The following is a 19023-nucleotide window of genomic DNA, read 5'->3' on the forward strand; positions in this document are numbered from 1 at the left end:
ATTGAATAGAAAGTATGCCTGTGGTTGAAGCATCACAGATCAAAGTAAAGGATCATAAAAGTTAGGAATTTATGATGAACTTTTCCATTGGCTTCAGCAAAGCCAACATTTTACCTCTGCAGTATTTCCTTTCTGTCTGCCTGTCAGTCTTTCCTCCACATGCTCTTACATCTCGCTTCTCTATTGGTCATTGCATGCAAATAGTTTTCGTTTTATCTTCCAGCTACTTAATCTAAATTGTTATGCAAATAATGATAAACTAAATGCAGATAATGTGTTAAATACCAGCATATAGGATACTGGTGCAAGAAAATACGCACACAAGCAAAGGGAAAATGTTACACAATAATATTTTTCATATAAGATCTTTCTTTCTCTAAATCTTATAATTCTATCTATGGAATAAAGAAATGTTTCTTTTGTTCTTTCTTATGGTGCAGACAATTTATAAATAAAATATTTCACTCTGCTTTGTTAGTTACCATTCCTATAACATGATTCACCCTTCATAAGTAATTTGAAATCAACCATTTATTTCACATGCATAGCTGGATGCAACCATAATCACCATGGAGGGCAGCACAAATAAAAAATTATTGCTCAGCCTTTCATTTATTTGTTAATATGCCCAATTTGCTACTTGGTAGCCCACACTATTTATCCACAGTCACTAACACTAATCTTCAATCACTCTTACCAGATGGAGCAAGGAGCCTCCTGAGGAAACAAGTGTATGAGGGTCAGCACCATCCTTCAATAGCCGTAGCACTGAAATATGAAAGAAAGGAGTAAGAATTAATGCAGCAATATACTCAATTCTGAACTGTTAATAGGCTGATTCTTCATCATATTCATTAAGTGATTTAATAATATATGCAAACCTCTCACATAACATTCTCAAAGCTATCATGCCAGCATTTCCCATCTCATCTATTTTAATGGCTAAGCCTGGAAGCAAAGGACCTATTACAATGATGTTAAATATGAACAGTATCAAGGGCTTCTCAAGCGGACAGATGAGCAAGGCAGTTCTGCAGACAGGAGAGGAGAGATAGTCTCTCAAGGTCATAATCACTGGATTCTATTTTATCACTGGTTTTATTTAATTCTGTAGAGTTCTCGTGAGATTTGTTGGCCTTTTGCTGTAAATAATTGAAAGTCATGTTCATAACTTGAAATTAATCATTACACCACAGCTAAACAATCTGCTCTCAATTTAACCTTTCCAGTGTATTGTCAGATCACTCATGCGGCATAATGCTTAAAGTGGTATTTGGAGTCAAACTCCACTTCCAGTTACATTTATCAAAACCCTTTGAAATGAAAGCAGGCTTATAAACACAAGCAAAAACATGACCCTTCATATTGGCATTTACTCAAGTACGAAAATTCACTTCTTCCACATGGTCTTTATTGCCTTTATAACCTTTTCACTCAGCATCAAAGCACTGACTAACTCATGCTACTGATGTTCACTGCTGGAGCAGAATTGCACAGTAAGAATGCCAGCCATTATCAAGGGAATCCATGTTGGCTTTGCAATACTCTTCACTAAACTGTTATGAAGAACCCTTTTAAAGTGTCTCCACCTGGAAGAACAGCAAATAATGTCTCTTGTTTAAGAACACAGCTGACTCTGCCTCTGTCATGTGGAAATCCTGGTTTTAAATCCTAGTTAACATTCTGCATTGCTTCCCACCACACTACCCACTCTCACAAGCAGAAATGCAGGCAAAGATTACAGCATAAAGAGTTAACACACAAACTCTGATTTTAAGGTGGAATATTAATTAACTACAAAACAAATTATCAAGACACTTTAAAAAATAGGTTAAGTGGATAAAAGCTCAGTAGTTCCTTCCTTGACTGATTTATTTTTCCTCTGTATTGTAGTTCGCTTAATCAGTGCTTGAGGAAATTTACACCATGAAGACCACCAGGCCAAGACACGCAGACTATCAAGTGGACAGGAGTCTTTGTTCTATTATGTGCTACATTTGCCTGTGTATAAAGACAAGTGTGAAGCATTTATCTTTCCTTGAATTTACCTCCCCCTGCAAAACACAATGAAAAAGAGAATAAAGAAAAGAAGGTCAAAGAAGCACAATCCCCCTCAATCACCCTTCCTACTATGTAACTCACTTAGGTCATTCACTTAAGACTTGAGAGAGTGATTTGCCGTTGGAATGGGCTGCCCAGGGAGGTGGTGGAATCACCATCCCTGAAGGTGTTCAAAAAAAGACTGCCTGAGACACTTAGTGCCATGGTCTAGTTGATTGGACAGGGCTGGGTGATAGGTTGGACTGGATGATCTTGGAGGTCTCTTCCAACCTGGTTGATTCTATGATTCTATGACATTACTAGTCAGAAAGAAATCACCTTATGTCCATTTTTTTCCTTTTGACTACTTTAGTTACTGGTGGAAGTGTGGGATGAATTGCCCTAATGAGGACAGAAAGGCATAGATGACTGTATTTCAGAAATACTATACATTTCTTAATGCAATTTTAAGGAGGTTTTCACAATATTTTCTTTTAAAATTTCTTTTATTTGTAATATTCCATAGAAGAGAAGTCTCCAGAGAAGGTATGAAAGCTGAAAATAGGCTTTAAGGTGGGACACTAATAAGAGTAAAATTTTCAGTAAACTCTTAGGCCGTTTCTTTGTGTACATAAACAGATACATCCATTTTCTGATGCCTTTTAGATTTGATGCACAAAATTCTAAACAACTTAAGAGTAGAATTTCAGATCTAATGGAGATATTTCAGAAAGCATGGAAGCTAGAAAGTTGCAGCAGTAAAGAATGACAATACTCAAAATAGATTTTGACATGTGCTTGATGCTAGAACTTTAAATGAGCTGAACAGCTTTTCACATTCCATTGGCTGTACTTACTGGATTACTACTTATTATGTAGCCTTGTAATTCAGTAAAGATAGCCACATCTGTTACCAGTCACAGATCTTCTTCTTCTTCCCAGAGAGAGTGATTGGCATTGGAATGGGCTGCCCAGGGAGGTGGTGGAGGCACCATCCCTGGAGGTGTTCAAGAAAAGACTGGATGGGGCACTTGGTGCCATGGTCTAGTTGACTGGCTAGGGCTGGGTGCTAGGTTGGACTGGATGATCTTGGAGGTCTCTTCCAACCTGGTTGATTCTATGATTGATTCTACGATTCATTTATGTGACAAGGGCCATAAGGCTTATTTTGGGCTTCTTCTGACTTGCTTAAAGCTTTGTTTTAACCTCTTTAGCTATTACATCAACTGGTTAATGATGAGGTGACAGTTACCTAACACGCTGTAGTTTCTACAACTGTGCTGCATAAGGTGTTTAGAATTTGAAATTTTAGAACTGTTAGCATTTGCAACAGCGACCAGTAATTATGCTCTGCTGAATAGCATATAGCTACTCTGCCACATAGAACCATCTATGACCTTACATGCTGCCGATAAAAGGAGTACAGATCTGAAGTGACAGCAGATCCTGGGAGATAAATTCAGAGGGCCCAGGGCTATCAGCAGCTCAGCCGTGAAGAGCTACTAATGGTAAAGCAAACAAGAGTTGGGGAATGCTGCATTTACAGCAAACTTTGTTTTAGTAGTAACAGAAAAGACACCAACACCCCCACTCCCCCCCCAAAAAAGTCTAACATATGTAAAACCATACCACTGACCATCTGCTGTGTTAGATATAGAGTACTAGTGTATGTTTCTACTAATCATTTATCTGGGAAGTAGCAGCTATGTAGTGTAAACTTTGTTCCTGTTAACATCTATTTTTGTTCTCTTTGGTTTAACAGGAATAACTCCAGCTGGAAGGCTTGACTTGTTCATTATGTGCAGAAACATGACTTACTGTATAAGCCTAGCTATGACCATGGTGTTGCTGGAATGGACTAGCCCATCTCATGCTGCATGTTTCTGCCACCTGCTTCACACTGGCACAAGGCAAAGATTGGTTTCAATCAGATCAACAATCTGAGAATGTGGCACTGAGTAACGGGTATGAATTGAGTAGCAGCCAGCCACCACTTTCAGCAACAGCTGAAAGCTGTCTGGTCATAATTTGGACATGAAATGAAGCCCTGGATAACAGAAGTGGTACTAAAGGAAGAGAAATAGCATACTTCTCCCCTTCCACAATTAAGGAAATTTTGCCCTTCAGCCCCTCCATAGAATCAGAGCTTTGGTCCAACTTTCTACAGATGCACCACTTAAAATTCTTGCCACTTTCATGCCTCTTTAGTATACTGCTCTAATTCTTCACTAGTTACTCTGCACTTTCAGCTTGTAACAAATGTACTTACAAAGAATCTGCTGTACAGCTCTCCTGAATATGAGAACAGAAAAGTGCCAGTCTCTGGTAAATTATACTTAATCAGAGTAGCAAATTAAATCAAGAAATAACATTTTTTTTTGTTAATGCAGTCTTAGAGAAATATTTACCTCACACCTTTGCTATGATTAGTTTTAAATTAAATTTAAAACCCAAGTACCACTGTTGGTAATTCAATTTTTCTTTTAAGTTGTCTTGTTTACTTAATAAACACATCTACAGTACTAATACTGTTACCACATCATTACTAGTGCAATAGCTGATGCTGAGGAAGGTCTACTCATCAAAGGCTGACAGTGCTTATATAGAGCAGTTGCACTCTCAATGGGCTTTTCAAACATCTGATTTGTAATCCAACTGCTTTTCAGTGATCACTGGCAACATCTGTCAAACTTGTTTAAACCTCATAATCTCATTTTCTGAAGACCTCTTGGAAATAAATTCTCACCTTTGCTGCATAAAGATTAAAGACAACAAACCATAAAGAAAACATGCACAACATTTGGACAGCTAAGTGTTTTGCAATTCACAGAATACGGAAACAAAGACAGGAAAATTAGATTTCTCATACTAGCTGGATTTGAGAATGTTCACCTTTCGTGTCATAGAATCATAGAATCAACCAGGTTGGAAGAGACCTCCATGATCATCCAGGCCAACCTAGCACCCAGCCCTAGCCAATCAACTAGACCATGGCACTAAGTGCCTCAGCCAGGCTTTTATTGAGCACCTCCAGGGACAGTGATTCCACCATCTCCCTGGGCAGCCCATTCCAATGCCAGTCACTCTCTCTGGCAACAACTTCCTCCTAATATTCAGCCTATACTTCCCCCGGCACAACTTAGGACTGTGTCCCCTTGTTCCATTGCTAATTGCCTGGGAGAAGAATCCAACCCCCACCTGGCTACAACCTCCCTTCAGGTAATTGAAGGCAGAAATGAGGTCTGCCCTGAGCCTCCTCTTCTGCAGGCTAAACACCCCCAGCTCCCTCAGCCTCTCCTCATAGCGTTTGTGTTCCAGGCCCTTCACCAGCTCGATCACTCCACTCTGGAAGCAAATGTCAAGCAGCACATGACAAGACAGCTCCTTTCCTTTCTGCCTAGTCCTCTGTTTCCCACCAGGCCTTGCACCCTCAACTATTACCTGTCTATGTCCAGGTGTTTAGTAACCTTGACAGCTTCCTGCTGATGAATGGTTGATCCAGAGCTCAAGGGTACAGCCCTCCTGTTGTCTGAGGTACCCTGAACTGGAAAACCACACAAAAAATAATGGTTTTTTGTGTCTAGGCCACAGAAACATCACATCAAACTCCAGTGAGATCCACAATGAGGCTCACTGTTCCCTGTTGATGGAGCCAGAATAATCTACGAGTTTAGGTAATGCTATTACTTAATAAGTGCTAACTTCAAAACTTTTCTTCAGAAGAATTCCCTCATTTTTATATCTATGAAATTTAATGCAGTCTGTGTCTTCATCACAAAATATTAAGGCCACAAATCTGATGGACTAAAAATGTTAGTGCATGATACTTACAGTGCCCAAGCACAGTGATACAAATCAACTTCTTACACAAAACTGACACAAGGCAGTAGTCAAGACAGAAAAATGCATGGAAAAGCAGTATAGACTGAGATTTCAGAGACAACAAGATGTAAAAATAAGTGACACATTACCTAATGCCTACATCTGATTTCCATCTGTGTTTGGTTGGTCATAGTTACTCTTTCAAATAGATGGACCCCAGCAGCAAGTAATACATGCACTGACCACATCTAGAGTGATATGGCAGAAGAGTGGTGTTATGATGGTTTGGATGTTCCCCGCCCCCCCACACTTTAGATATCACCCAGACTAGTCTCAGCCGGCTCTGGGAATATAAATGAAGCTATTTATTTACAGCTAGCACAATATACAAGCAGATATTTACAGTATATACAGTTATAGACAGAAATATACAAGGTAAAAGGTAATACAGAAACACAACTCCCCTCCCAGAAACCTGAGTCCCCAGGAGGGGCTCTCAACCACCCCTGCACCTTCCCCCTGCCCCTCTCAACCTTACCCCAGTCCTAAAGAAGAACAGAGGGTCAGCCAAGAGGTTAAGAAGCAAAGGTGAGTGGAGGGTCTTTTAGAGAGCTGTAGCTCAGTCAGAAGCCCAAGGCAGAGTGAGTGAAAAATGGCCAGAGTGTTATCTGATGCTTTCCTTTCTTCTTCAGCAAGACTCTGAGGGGAGTAGACATCATCACTGTTTTCCTTTCACAGCCTGTGATCTAGTTCTTCTTACCAAAACATTCTACCCTGCTTCAAACTAGCACAGGTGTAAATCCCACTAATTTAGAGAAGACTCTCAAACTAACCATAGCAGAAAGCAGCTGACCATGCAGTAAACTTAAATAGGGCTTTTCCCCAGGCTTTCACTTCCAACAAGTTTATGTATTTACTTCAAGCTTAAAAAAATTTAAACAAAGGAGCTTAATATCAAAGCATTTAGGTCACCTATTGTATACATGTTTTAGCCATCTCCCATGTGTGGGTTCTTCCAGAGGTCCTGACAAAGATGGTTAAAAATAGCAAAAACATAGTCAGCAGGCTAGAGCTGGTTATTACAAAAGCTCATACCCCCACTGGGTTCACTTTACAAATGTGTGTCAACTTGAAAGCTCTTTAAATTACTGTATTTTTTAGGCTAACTTTTCTGCTACAAACACACCTGGTCGACCATTCAAATGTTTATATACCTGAACAAAATCTCCTATCTTTAGAACATTTTACTAAATACGCTCTTTCAGACTTTTCAACTGTACAATCCTATAGCCATTAAATGATAAACACTAAAACACCCATCAGCAAAATAAGTCATTCTGTGGTCCGCAGCTTAATTTGAACACCACTGCCTTTCCCCAGTGTAACGGTAAAAAAGAGCATTTGCATACCACACAGATTTTCTGCTGAGTACACTGTACGCTCCCTCTGTTTCACCCCTCCTTGATCCTATGCCAATGTGACTTAACTGCATAAATCACATTACTGCTGACTTTTATGCCATATGAAGCAGGACTCAGCCCCTCTTTCAACTCTCACATCATGCAGAGCGAGTTTACGCCAGCTGGTTTAGAAGCAGTGTAAGCAAGTCATTGCTATCAGTGTTAAAGATCCTCAAGGATAACGGCCGTTATCCTGCTTAGCAGCTGCTAAATGGTACTGATTACCAGCTGTAGACTGCTAGGCTCTGCCCATACATACGGGAATGCCTAGACTGTGCACAAGGAAGCAAAGTCAATCCAGGCGGTCTGAACGGAACCAGGGATATTAGCTACCCACGCAGTAATCGAAAATAATCGTGCATGTGGTACCTGAGTGACCGGAGCTACGAAGGAGATGTCAGGTTCCAGGAATACATCACCACCTGATACATGCGACCCAGGCACCCCCTTTCACAGGGTGTAGTCTGTGATAGTTTATACCAGGGGTCCCCACGCTACGGCCTGTGAGCCGGATACGGCCCCCCAGGGTTCTCAGTCCAGCCCGCCGGTATTCACAGGACGCCCCAGCCGGGGGCTGGGCGGGAAGCCAAGCGGCCACTGCCTGCCACTTAATCTGCTCGCCGGCCCCTGCAGCCCCCAGGCACCCGCGGGACTGGGCTGGAACCAAAGTATGGTCCGGCCCTCGACACTACTGGGCTGGAACCAAAATACAGTCCAGCCCCCGACACTACTGGGCTGGAACCAAACTATAGGCCGGCCCCCGACAGTGTCTGAGGGACAGTGACCGGCCCCCTGTTTAAAAAGTCTGAGGAGCCCTGGTTTATACTGCCAAAGGCAGAGCTGCTCCACTCCTGTTGGGGCTTCCTTTCCCAGCTCTCTGCCCCTGACCTTGCACAGCAGTGGCATACATCACTCTACCATGAGACCGTGTGGGAGACGAGCTGAAGTCTACCCTTATGAAAGCTGGTTTAGCTCACTTCAAGATGAGTATAAAGATAGGAGCATAAAAGGATAAGAGAGAAGCAGAAACAGAACTGAAAACAATCAATCGCAGAATCAGTTTTAGCTTAGTTTTAGGATGTCTTAGAAATACATTTTACAAGTGTCAGTTGATATCATATGCATTTGTGCAGGGTTTGGCTAAGCTGCAGGTAACTCTCCTCCGAGCATGTTTCTAGTGCTGGGTTTTGCAGTGCTGTAGCTGAATGTTGATAACACACCAGTGTTTGGGCTACTGCTGAACTGAGCACCCAGGCTGTGCTGTTTCAACATTTCCCCACTCCAAGAGTATGTTGAAGTATGGGCAAGATCCTGGGAGGGGATGCAGCCAGGCCAGCTGACCCAAGCTGACCAAATGGGCATTTCACGCCATATGACATCAGCTCAGATACATAAGCTAAGTAAAAGAGGGAAGTGTGGGGATATTCATCCATGGCGTCTGTGCTCCAGAGCAACCACTATGCACAGAAGCCTGCTTCCTGGGAGCGACTGACCACTGCCTGCTGATGGGAAGTAAAGAATAACCTCTCCGTTTGCTTTTGATTCCATGTGCAGGTCTTGCTTGTGCTTTGCATTATTAAAATGGCTTATATCTTATTACAAGCCTTTTACTATATTTTCCCCTCCCCACTGTCCATCTAAGAAGGGGAGTGATAGAGTGGGTTCAGTGGGTATTTGGCCCCCAGCCAGGGCCAAACTACCACAATATTCATAGGCTACTGTCAAAATTAAATCGGTGGCTCCAAGATGTTTGTGTATTCCCTTTTCTTTCTTTCCATCAGCTGTGCAAAAGGCAGGTGAGTTAGCTCAGAGAGCTCACACAGAACTGTTGATTTTTGGGTGGGTGGTACATTCTCTATTGGAAGAGTTTGCTGAACCGACCTCCTCTGCAGCCATACACTGGAATCACTGGAACAGACTGCCCAGGGGAGTTGTGGAGTCCCCTTCTCTAGAGACTTTCAACCCCCACCTGGATGCATTCCTGTGTGGACTACCCTAGGTGATCCTCAATGGTCTCTGGAGGTCCCTTCCAACCCCCAACATTCTGTGATTCTGTAATTGTTAAACCTGGTACAAAGCTAGTGCAGAGGTAGAGAGTCATAAAAATATGAATGACATTTCTGAATTAGAAAATATAGAATTTGTATAGCATCTAATGAATGTGAGCAAACATTTCATTGATATTACTTGATTCTCAAGAGCTCAGAACTCAGAGTACCTCCCCAGTGGTGTAAATACTGTCAAAGTGAGTAGTACAGTTTCAGTTAAAGCACTGAAACTAAAGTGATAGAATCAATATAAGACTCCCAAACTTTTACTGTATAGACAGATGTAACTACATAAACAATAAATTCATAACTGACAGATTTAAAATCCCTATAATTTTGAGTGTTCCAAACAAGGAATATTGTGTGCTTCCCTTGGCTGATATGACTATCTAAACAAGTTTTTCTTCATCATCTAAACACAACCAACCTGTTTAGTTTATTTTATTTAAATATATCCTGGTTTATCTACTCCTGATTTTATTTACACCTGCCTTACTGTATACCTATTAACTTCAAGCCAACTCCTTCCCAAATTTGGTATTTACGTGTTGCAGATATGTTATAGGTTAATATGGCTATGACCTGATTCCCCTTAATATGTGCTCCAATTTGATCACTAAGTGGGTGTTTGAAGAAACCTACTAGATTACAACATGGTCATTCATCAATAATACTCACCCTTATCAGACAGGGTAGCTCTCAAATTTCTACTTGCAAATCAGATCAATCAAACTGGTAGATGCCCTGGGTTGGTTGGTTTTTTTCACTTTCCAGACTTCACCCTGTCTTTCAGCTGATCAGTAACACCCCAGCAGTTCACAAAGATGTTCTAGGAAAGCAAGCCTAAAGACAGCTCCTACAAATCAAAACCAGTACCATGCTCTTTACTGCTCCCTTCTTTTACTTAACTTATATCCAGTGTGTGTAACACTACTGGATACTGGATGTTGTGCAATCTTTAGGGCCCTGATCGCACCATGGACCTCCCAGTCCTGCCCATCCCTGGGGCTCCCTCACCCTGCCCACAGCAAAGGACCAAAGGACTACACATCAACTCCTTGGGGCAATAAGCACTTGCCCTAGAGATGCTGCAGCTTAGCTCATCATAGCCCTGCTCTGCTTAGCCACAGGCCCCAGGCTCTGCTGAGCCAGGCCCATTCAGGGACCCACATCCCTGCCTGACTGCAGTCTGTTCCCATCCCCACAGCAAGCCTACCCAGCCATACCAGAGCACCAGAGCTTCATTCAGCCATGGATTCCTTCGCCAGGCCTGATCTTGACCCTACTCATAGGCTGCTGGCTGAGTCCAACTTCAGCCCATTCCAAGGAACACGCCTCAATGCTGGGGCTGCCTCAGTGCCTCCTCTTTGTCTGGATCCTAAGTGATTTGCTGGGACAGGCCCTGCTTGCCAGACCCTGACTAGCTGCCCTGGGGAGGACTTCATGGTCCCAGTGGTACATAAGGTACCCTTTTATAGCATTTATCTGGATTCAGCTAAATATGGGCAAACTACCACCTCCAGGATCATTTCCAGTCCTGCTCAGACTTCTGCAGATTTCATAGGAGCAGAATCATGTCTTTACTGTTCCACCCTGGCACTCTGAATGTCCATGTGATGGAAGGTTTTATTCTGACTAAAACCATTTTTATACACATACAAATACATATTTTTTAGTACATTACAATTTCTGTGCTGTGAAACATTTACTGGTTGAGGTATATGGTACTGTACAGCAAATTCCAGTCAACACACTTCAGTTTACTGATACCAGCACCCTTTTTCAGACATCTCAGAGATGATGGCCAAGAGATGTGAAGAGCCATGTGGAGCACTGACCACACATACAGTCATTCCTCTCTTCACATTTACAGCTTTTTAGAAAGAAGAGAAGATAAATTCTGGTACATTCATGTAGTTACATGCTGTGCTGGTTTAAGGCTAAATGGAATATTTTACTGAGAGAAATTAAATCCTTAGCTGTGAGAGGAAAGACAAAAACAACAGTACCCTGTATCACTCACTCTTCTGCTGAGGAATGCAACTAGAAATGCAAATATAGATAAGACACTTCTCACACACTTCTCAGCTCTGTTTCTTCTCTCTGGTGGTCTGTCTGTGTGGTTGCCTCTGCCTTAACTCTTTAACCCAACCTAATCCTTTTTCCTGTAACCTCCCTGTGGTTTCTTTGACATCCCACCTTAAATCACTCCAGATTTATCACGTGAGATATACAAGTATTGATCTGGTTATTTCTAAAGGGAGGGAAAGAAGCAGGGGGGAGGAGGTTTGGGTCAGGAGCCTCCTGGCAATCTGATTGTTTTGGGAGGGATTTTGTGCTTCTGTACTACTTTTAACTTGTATATAACTGTAAATATTTGCATATATTGTGTATATATGCTTGTAAATTGTGCTAAGCTGCAAATACAGCTTCATTCCTTAACTTCCAGCTGGCTGAGTCTAGTCTGGGTGATTTCATTGTGGGGGAGAGGGCAGGTAACTCCCAAACTATCTGTGGTGGAGGGTTACCAAGCCCTTATTAGACAGAATTGTGGCCCAAGGACCATCAATCGTGGGGTCAGAAGCCCACAGCGCCAGCCGCCGTCCCAGCCGCCATTCACAGCTGTGGGAGAATTTCTCCCGCAGCGGGGCATGAGCTGTAACCACTATCATATACACACAAGGTTTATTTCTCAAAAATATCAGCATTCAGCCACAGTCCTTCACAAGGTGCCAAAACCAACTAAGAATAACATATTACACTTTTTAGTCATTCTTTTCTACTTCAAAATGCATATCTACACCTCTTAGTTTCAGGTTTTTCCTAATACAATGCATGAGGTTTGCAAAGCCTAATAACTCCTAGCAAAGCCTAATGACTCCATCCTATGACTCTCTTTCTGGAGAGCATGAGATACACCCTCATACTGGAGACGATGGAATAAGATCTGTTTTTCTTGTCAGCTCAAGGATAGGATTATGAGAATGAGACATATCCAGACAACTGCCCAATTCTGACAAGGTGACCAAAATATTACCTCTCATACTTGCCTGCTGTATGTTCTTTGCACACAATAGGGGTCTTCTATCAGTAGTGACTACTATAAACGTGGAACACTAATGGAACTCTTGAGCGTCTTAATTGGTGAACTAATACGGTTCTTGTCTCAACAAAATTTGTTTTAATACATACTGGAATCTTTATTAGTTTCCCTGACAGCTGATGGATAATCTGAGTTCAGCCAGGGGAGGAAACTGCCCACAGACAGCTCCACATAATCTCCTCCAGTCAGTGCTGCCCTGGTGGTGCAAGTTCAGCCTCCTAGAAATCACTCTTCTCCTACACCTGTTTCTGTGTGCTTACAAGTTCAATATATTCTGTCTAGCACCTTAGTTTCCCCACATCAGTGACAGCAACCACTACCAACAGATCAACAACAAAAACGCTGAAAAAAACAGCAACAGCCACATAATCACCCTAAGAACAATAGGTCTTGGGTATAAAATCAGCGTGGAAGGAAAAAGTTACCATAAACTTGAAGCCTGCAACTACCTTAGAATAAGCAAAGGAAAACATCTCCATGTACCTGATTCAAGGTAAGGCTATCACATTTGGACAGCTGAGGACTGCAGTAATGTAGACTTCATCCTACTTTATCATTCAGTATTTGAAATACAAAGCTCATACAGGGATACAGGGGAATGAAATGACAGATTTATTACACTTCATCTAAATGCAGTTTCCAACCAAAGAGACAAACTTTGAAGCACAAGCAGTTTTGCATTCAGTATTGCCAAGCTCACAGATGGCTTAAGCCTGCGCACCAACGTTGAGTGAACCTGACTGGATTACCAGCAAAGCATTTGAGGATCTGGGCAATATAGGAGATGTAGGAGAAATAGACCCTCCACCTCATATTTAATACTTTAACACCAGTAAGCACCTAAAAGAGCCAAACTATCAAGCTGAAGCTGGGGCAACGAGTAAATCACAAAGCAAATTTTGCTTTACTTAAGCTTTTACAGATACAGATTTTCACAGCATGGACTGTAGTTGTAAGCCAGCACGGAGAGGACAAAAATATACTCACGCAGCACCTGGTACAATCATGTTTTTTTCATAGCTTATGGAAAGCAGAAGTCTGACGTAGAAGTTGATGGTTTAATTTATCTTGGAAGTAGAATTACCAGTTGTTCCTTGTAGGAATTTCTCTGCTCCACTTCATCCATTACTGCGCTACAGTAACAGGATGTGCCTTAGTTCAATAACCTAGTTAGCTCAATACTCTCAAAAATAAAGCATGATGTTGGAATACATACCTCCTGAGGCCTCTTCTAGCCCGGTCAGTTTTACAACTCTTTGAATTCAACAATCTTGATGTGAGCAATAGGAAGGAGCAACCATCATTTTGCCTACCAGAAGAGTATCTCTGTTCTCAGTCACACTGAGTCCACATCCATATGGAGCCACACAGTAGGCTTGGGCTGCAATGATGAGCTACAACTACAGAGGGTCAAGCTTCTCAGGTGATACACAGCGCCACATTTTTCTATTCTCTCAGTCTATGCACCTGACATGTATCTTGCACATAAAGCTGATAAACCAGGAAGAAAGTAGGGAGAACACTGCACTAGAAGTGCCTGACTGAGTTATAGAGAAAGTTACCTAAATTACCAACAGCAAAAGAGGTGAGGACTAATGCAGGACAACTTGCATGTGTTTAATCAAAACACCACAGAGAAAGAGTGAGATAATAAACTAACATCCATCTAAGCATCAACAGAACTTATATACTTTGACTTTACATCTGTCCTTTTCTGTCCAACTTATGCATAATTCTAAATATTTGTACCATAAAGTTTTTAAGGAGATACTTAAAGCAGAACAAGTCTAATGTTCATCCCATATAGGAATCAAATGAAGCCAGGTTTGCTAGCTGGTTCCCTCTTACAGGATGCCCCCTCAGACTAAGAAACAAAGCAGCAGTTCAAATATCAGAAAGGTGATTCCAGCTTTAAGAACACTTCAAGTCATATTTTCTGTACTGTCAATGAGTGAATGTGCAAGTCTAGAAAAAAACTACCACTACATTCCACAACAATAGTTGTGATCGCTAAAATCTGGAGCACAGACCCTGGCTCAAAGATTTAATGCTGCAGCTGTCATGTCTGCCTTTTGAGTTAGAATGTAATCAAAACCCTAAATAGTGCACAGTGTGAGAAATTACCTCCCGCAACCATGTAATTGCCCTGTAAAATGACAGTGTATACTCCTTCAAGGTCACGTATACGCTACACTGGAATAGTCTGCAATCAGAAAGAAGCATGGCAAGAAAGCTGTCTACAGCCCCAGGCTGACTGTTAGAATTCTACCTAGAATCTTTCATGTATTCTTAAGATCCTTGTTTAAAGATGGGCCTTTGGAAATACTGCCAGTTTCACCTTATCTACTCACCTTCCCACCTCCAATCCTGAATGCAATTCACACAGAAACACAAGCTAAATTATCCAACTCCTTAGTTTCATTGATTGTATTCTTGCAAGCTTCAGTTCCTTCACTGTAATAACCTATTACTGTGATGGCTGCAAATAACAACAATCAAGAAAAAAAATTGGTTGTCTACTCAATATGCCATATAACCTTTTCACTCATTTCTCTCTCATAGCTGTAAGAGCTTGTTCACTGTCAATTCGAAGTGAAAAAGGCTTTAACAGCTAAAAAGGCTTGCAGATTGAGTTAAGGTGACAGATACCTCATTGCACCGAGAAAAAAGAACCCTCCAATTTATGTCCCAGAGAACAGAAAGATGACTGAAATAATAAGCATTATGAACACTTAGTGTTTTGAATTTTTATTAAGGAAGAAAAACTACTTGGCACTGTACAAATAAACCTGCCTCTACGTTTGAAGTATTTGTGGGTCTCCTGGGAAGCAAACTACAACTCAGGCAGAAGGAAAGAGGAGAGTCACAGGAAAAGACTAAAGAAACAGGACTTGTCAACCACCATGGCTCTGCTATACTAATTTAGCTCTACTTTCAGAGCACCTAGAGGAAGCTACTCCACTTAGCCCACTTCACAAGCCCCTCAAACAAACTCCACTTCCCAAAAGCTCTGAGCAAATGTTCTTCCCAATCCAGCAATTAATATGACAGTGATAAATTGAAGTCTGTGTGTTACAGGTTCCCAAAATAAGGTATTTTCCCAATCTTATGCTTAAGTATTTCATTTTATCAACATTCCTGCAGAGTAACAAATCTAAGTGTATATCATGATGGAAAAAAAGGCTTCTAAAATTGAACTGAAAAACTGAAAATAGTTTGAAGGAATTATTCAAAGTTCAGCTGATTTTCCCTATAGAATTGTATTATTACCTTAAGGGTTTGTTCTAAAAACATCTCTATGACAGAGTAATTTGTGATTTAAATGAAAACATTTTAAAGTAACTGATACTGAAAGATGAACAAAGAAAAGTTTCCTCTCTGTACTATTATTGGAAATCAATCTGAAGCACAATAAATACACTGAAGAAGAAATCAACTGCAAATTGCACAAAAAATATCCTATTTTTGTATTGAGTAGGCTCTTCTGCCACCACAGCAATCTTTTCTTTTTAGTCAGTGTGACTTAGAACAACATCTAGTGAGTGTCAGCAGTAGCTGCCACTCAGTGGATGCCATCTTTCATTGAGAGAATAGGCTTCTGAATGCTGCTGGTTTATAGCCTTGCATGCCACGGCATGACCTGGGAAATCAGCTGTGGATCTCCTTTGAAATGAACAGGAAGAATGCCAGGTGCCAATTTGTTGGCTGTTAATGGCTTAATGACCTTTTATTGGCATGACAGTGAATTTTTGAGTGCTGGCTCTTTGTGTTTCTTGCTGCTTTGGGGTGCCAAAGCGTGTTAAAATGGAAAACATTTTAATCATTACATAGAAAGAATGATCTTATGGAGAAAAACACCAACATGAAACTATAAATTGCCTTGAGAGGCTTAAAATTAACACCAAAACAAAACAAAACAATCCCACCAAAAAACCAGAAGACAGAAGGTTGTCTGCTCGGACCGGATTATGTTCTGAAAAAGATGGGATTCTTGTGTAGAGGTTATGGTATTTGGAATAGTTTTTCTTCATTTCTTTTCTTAAAGCTTTTTGAATCATGCAAAGTCATGAATGATTTACACACTTCCTTGTCCCACCTTGTCCCACTAAAGAAAAGCTTTGCACAGAATCACAGAATCAACCAGGTTGGAAGAGACCTCCAAGATCATCCAGTCCAACCTAGCACCCAGCCCTATCCAGTCAACTAGACCAGACCACCAAAATAAATAGTTGAGATTTTTGAAAATGTGTTCAAAAGTACTCTGCTCCACCAGAGAGGCAAGCATGGGAAACGGACACAAAAGTACCTGGAGCCAGAGAGTCTGGCCTGCCCAGGGTCCTGTGTTGTAAGGTGCACACATTTAGCTTGTGCCTGCCTAGTGCAAGGCCTCTGCTTTTCCCAAATTAGGGAAAAGTGAGCCTGTGGCTTTGACTAATATGGTAAGGTTTGGCTAACTGCCATCCTGATTGGCTATTCTGTGTCCAAAGGGCAATTAATCTCGGCCCATATTGATAAAAGGAGATGGGCAGGTGAACAACCTGCTTTTGCTTCCCTGCTTTGCTTCCCTGCTCTTTGCCTGCTCTCTCTGCTGTGCCCAGCCCTGCTGCTATTGCACACTGCCTTACTGCTTGCCTGGTAAACTCCACTGCTGCCAGTTACCAGGAGCAGACCCTGGATGTCTGCATGCAATCGGCCTGTGTGGCCAGCGTGACATCGTGCTGAGACTGCACCACATCTGCCTTCTGCACCTGAAGGTCCTGCTTACAATTCTTGGACATATACACAGATCATCCAGAAGCAGCCAGGAGAATAAGGTCAGAGATTGTCTGCATCCTTTCCCCAGAAGCCAGGAAGATTCCAGCCTCAATGTCCAACAAGACAGAGTCCCCTGAAAGCATTTGGGCACTGTCAGGACTGTGGCTAGCCCCCGCAAGGGTAATAATAACTTGTGAGTAAATGCTTAAATGCCTCTTTGTAATTCTCTACTGCCTTCTGCTATAGAGCAGAAAGAGCTTGAGCACATCTACTGGGCAAGTGGCATATTGACCACAAGCAGCATCGGATTGCATGAACCTTCTCTTCCAGTTCAATTATTGTTCATGTATTTTGCTGGTTATTACTACATGTAGATATTATCCATAGAATGTTTCCATGACCATGTAAGAACCAAAATATTATTAAAATGAGTGGCCGGGGGTGGTGAGAGTTCTGAATAACAAAATTAATAAACAATATTAATTTTGGAAAATATCATCTCACATCAATTAATTTCCCCTCCCCAACACACAGACAATATTTGAAACTATGATTTCTAGTTACTTAATGTGTTCTTCTTTGTATTTATAGCGTTAGGGTTCATGAACAGACTTATATAAATGCAAAACAAGTGACTCACTGTCTACATTTTAGAAATCTCTGATTCAAATTAAAATCTAAAAGATAAGCTTCTAGAAACTCTGTATATTAGTAAAAAAAAAGACATACTTTTCAGAACACACTTTTGAGAGAGGTAACCAACAAATCCTTCTAGGTAAACTTAAAAACACCTGAAGCTATCAAATGGAAATTGCCAAGTTCAAATACACAAAATTTATTCAGAGTTTAAACATGTGAAACAGGGCTGCAAATAGTCTATTATATACTCTTGCTTTCAAAATGCAGCAGTAAACATTATGACAACATCAAGCTTTTGTAGAACAGCTTATGCAGTAAACTTTCTATTTTTCATTATTCCATAAGCAAGACCACCTAGATTCAATTTACCTTCCAGGTCCCTTTCCCCATGAAAAAAAACATGCCAGCCTCGGCAGTGCTAGGCAGACGAGATATGGAACTGTGGAGAGCTAAGGAGAGAAAAGGCAATGAAAGAGAGAAATACACACAACCAAAATGGCTTCAAAGCAACCCAGGGATAAACTGTAGGCTAACAAAAATGGGTGAGTGACAGTTCCAGCCTCAGTTTCATGGAGAAGAGGAGGAAGATGTAACTCCACTTGATGGCAGGACAAGTAAATCAGGTTTGGTGTGAATCCCTCCATTAGGGAGGGTGACCCAAAACAGAGGGATGTTTTCTCTTTAGTTCCCCACTTGGTACAGGAAAGTTGTTGAAATTAAGACAGTTTTAGGCATGTGCAGAAACATTTTGAAATAACCAAGAGATATTTTCAGAGCTCAGAGCAAAGTAACCAGGGAGCAGAGACACTCCTGCAGCTAGCCAATTTACAGGGAAAACTTAAAGGCCAGATCAAGCCAACTGTACATGATCAAACCTATCCTTCACTTCATTTTCAGAGTCTTTTTCAGAGTCTTACTTTTTCTAATTAAACAAGTGTTATAGAATCATAGAATCACAGAATTACAGAATCATAGAATCAACCAGGTTGTAACAGACCTCCAAGATCATCCAGTCCAACCTAGCACCCAGCCCTAGCCAATCAACTAGACCATGGCACTAAGTGCCTCAGCCAGTCTTTTCTTTAACACCTTCAGGGACAGCAACTCCACCACCTCCCTGGTCAGCCCATTCCAATGGCAAATCACTCTCTCAAGT

General features: G+C 41.3%; 1 protein-coding gene across 4 annotated transcripts in view; it reads right to left on the reverse strand.

Moving 5' to 3' along the window:
* The window catches only part of MYO16 (myosin XVI), a 438909-nt gene that overhangs the window by 279047 nt on the left and 140839 nt on the right, over nucleotides 1-19023 (reverse strand). For all 4 annotated transcript variants that reach the window (XM_064143768.1, XM_064143767.1, XM_064143769.1 and 1 more), the window contains one exon: nucleotides 698-768. In XM_064143768.1, the coding sequence (XP_063999838.1) occupies nucleotides 698-768 (71 nt within the window). The remainder of the gene's footprint in view (nucleotides 1-697; nucleotides 769-19023) is intronic.

Source organism: Pogoniulus pusillus, chromosome 5 (assembly GCF_015220805.1).
Source record: "Pogoniulus pusillus isolate bPogPus1 chromosome 5, bPogPus1.pri, whole genome shotgun sequence".
NCBI classification, from domain to species: Eukaryota; Metazoa; Chordata; class Aves; order Piciformes; family Lybiidae; genus Pogoniulus; species Pogoniulus pusillus.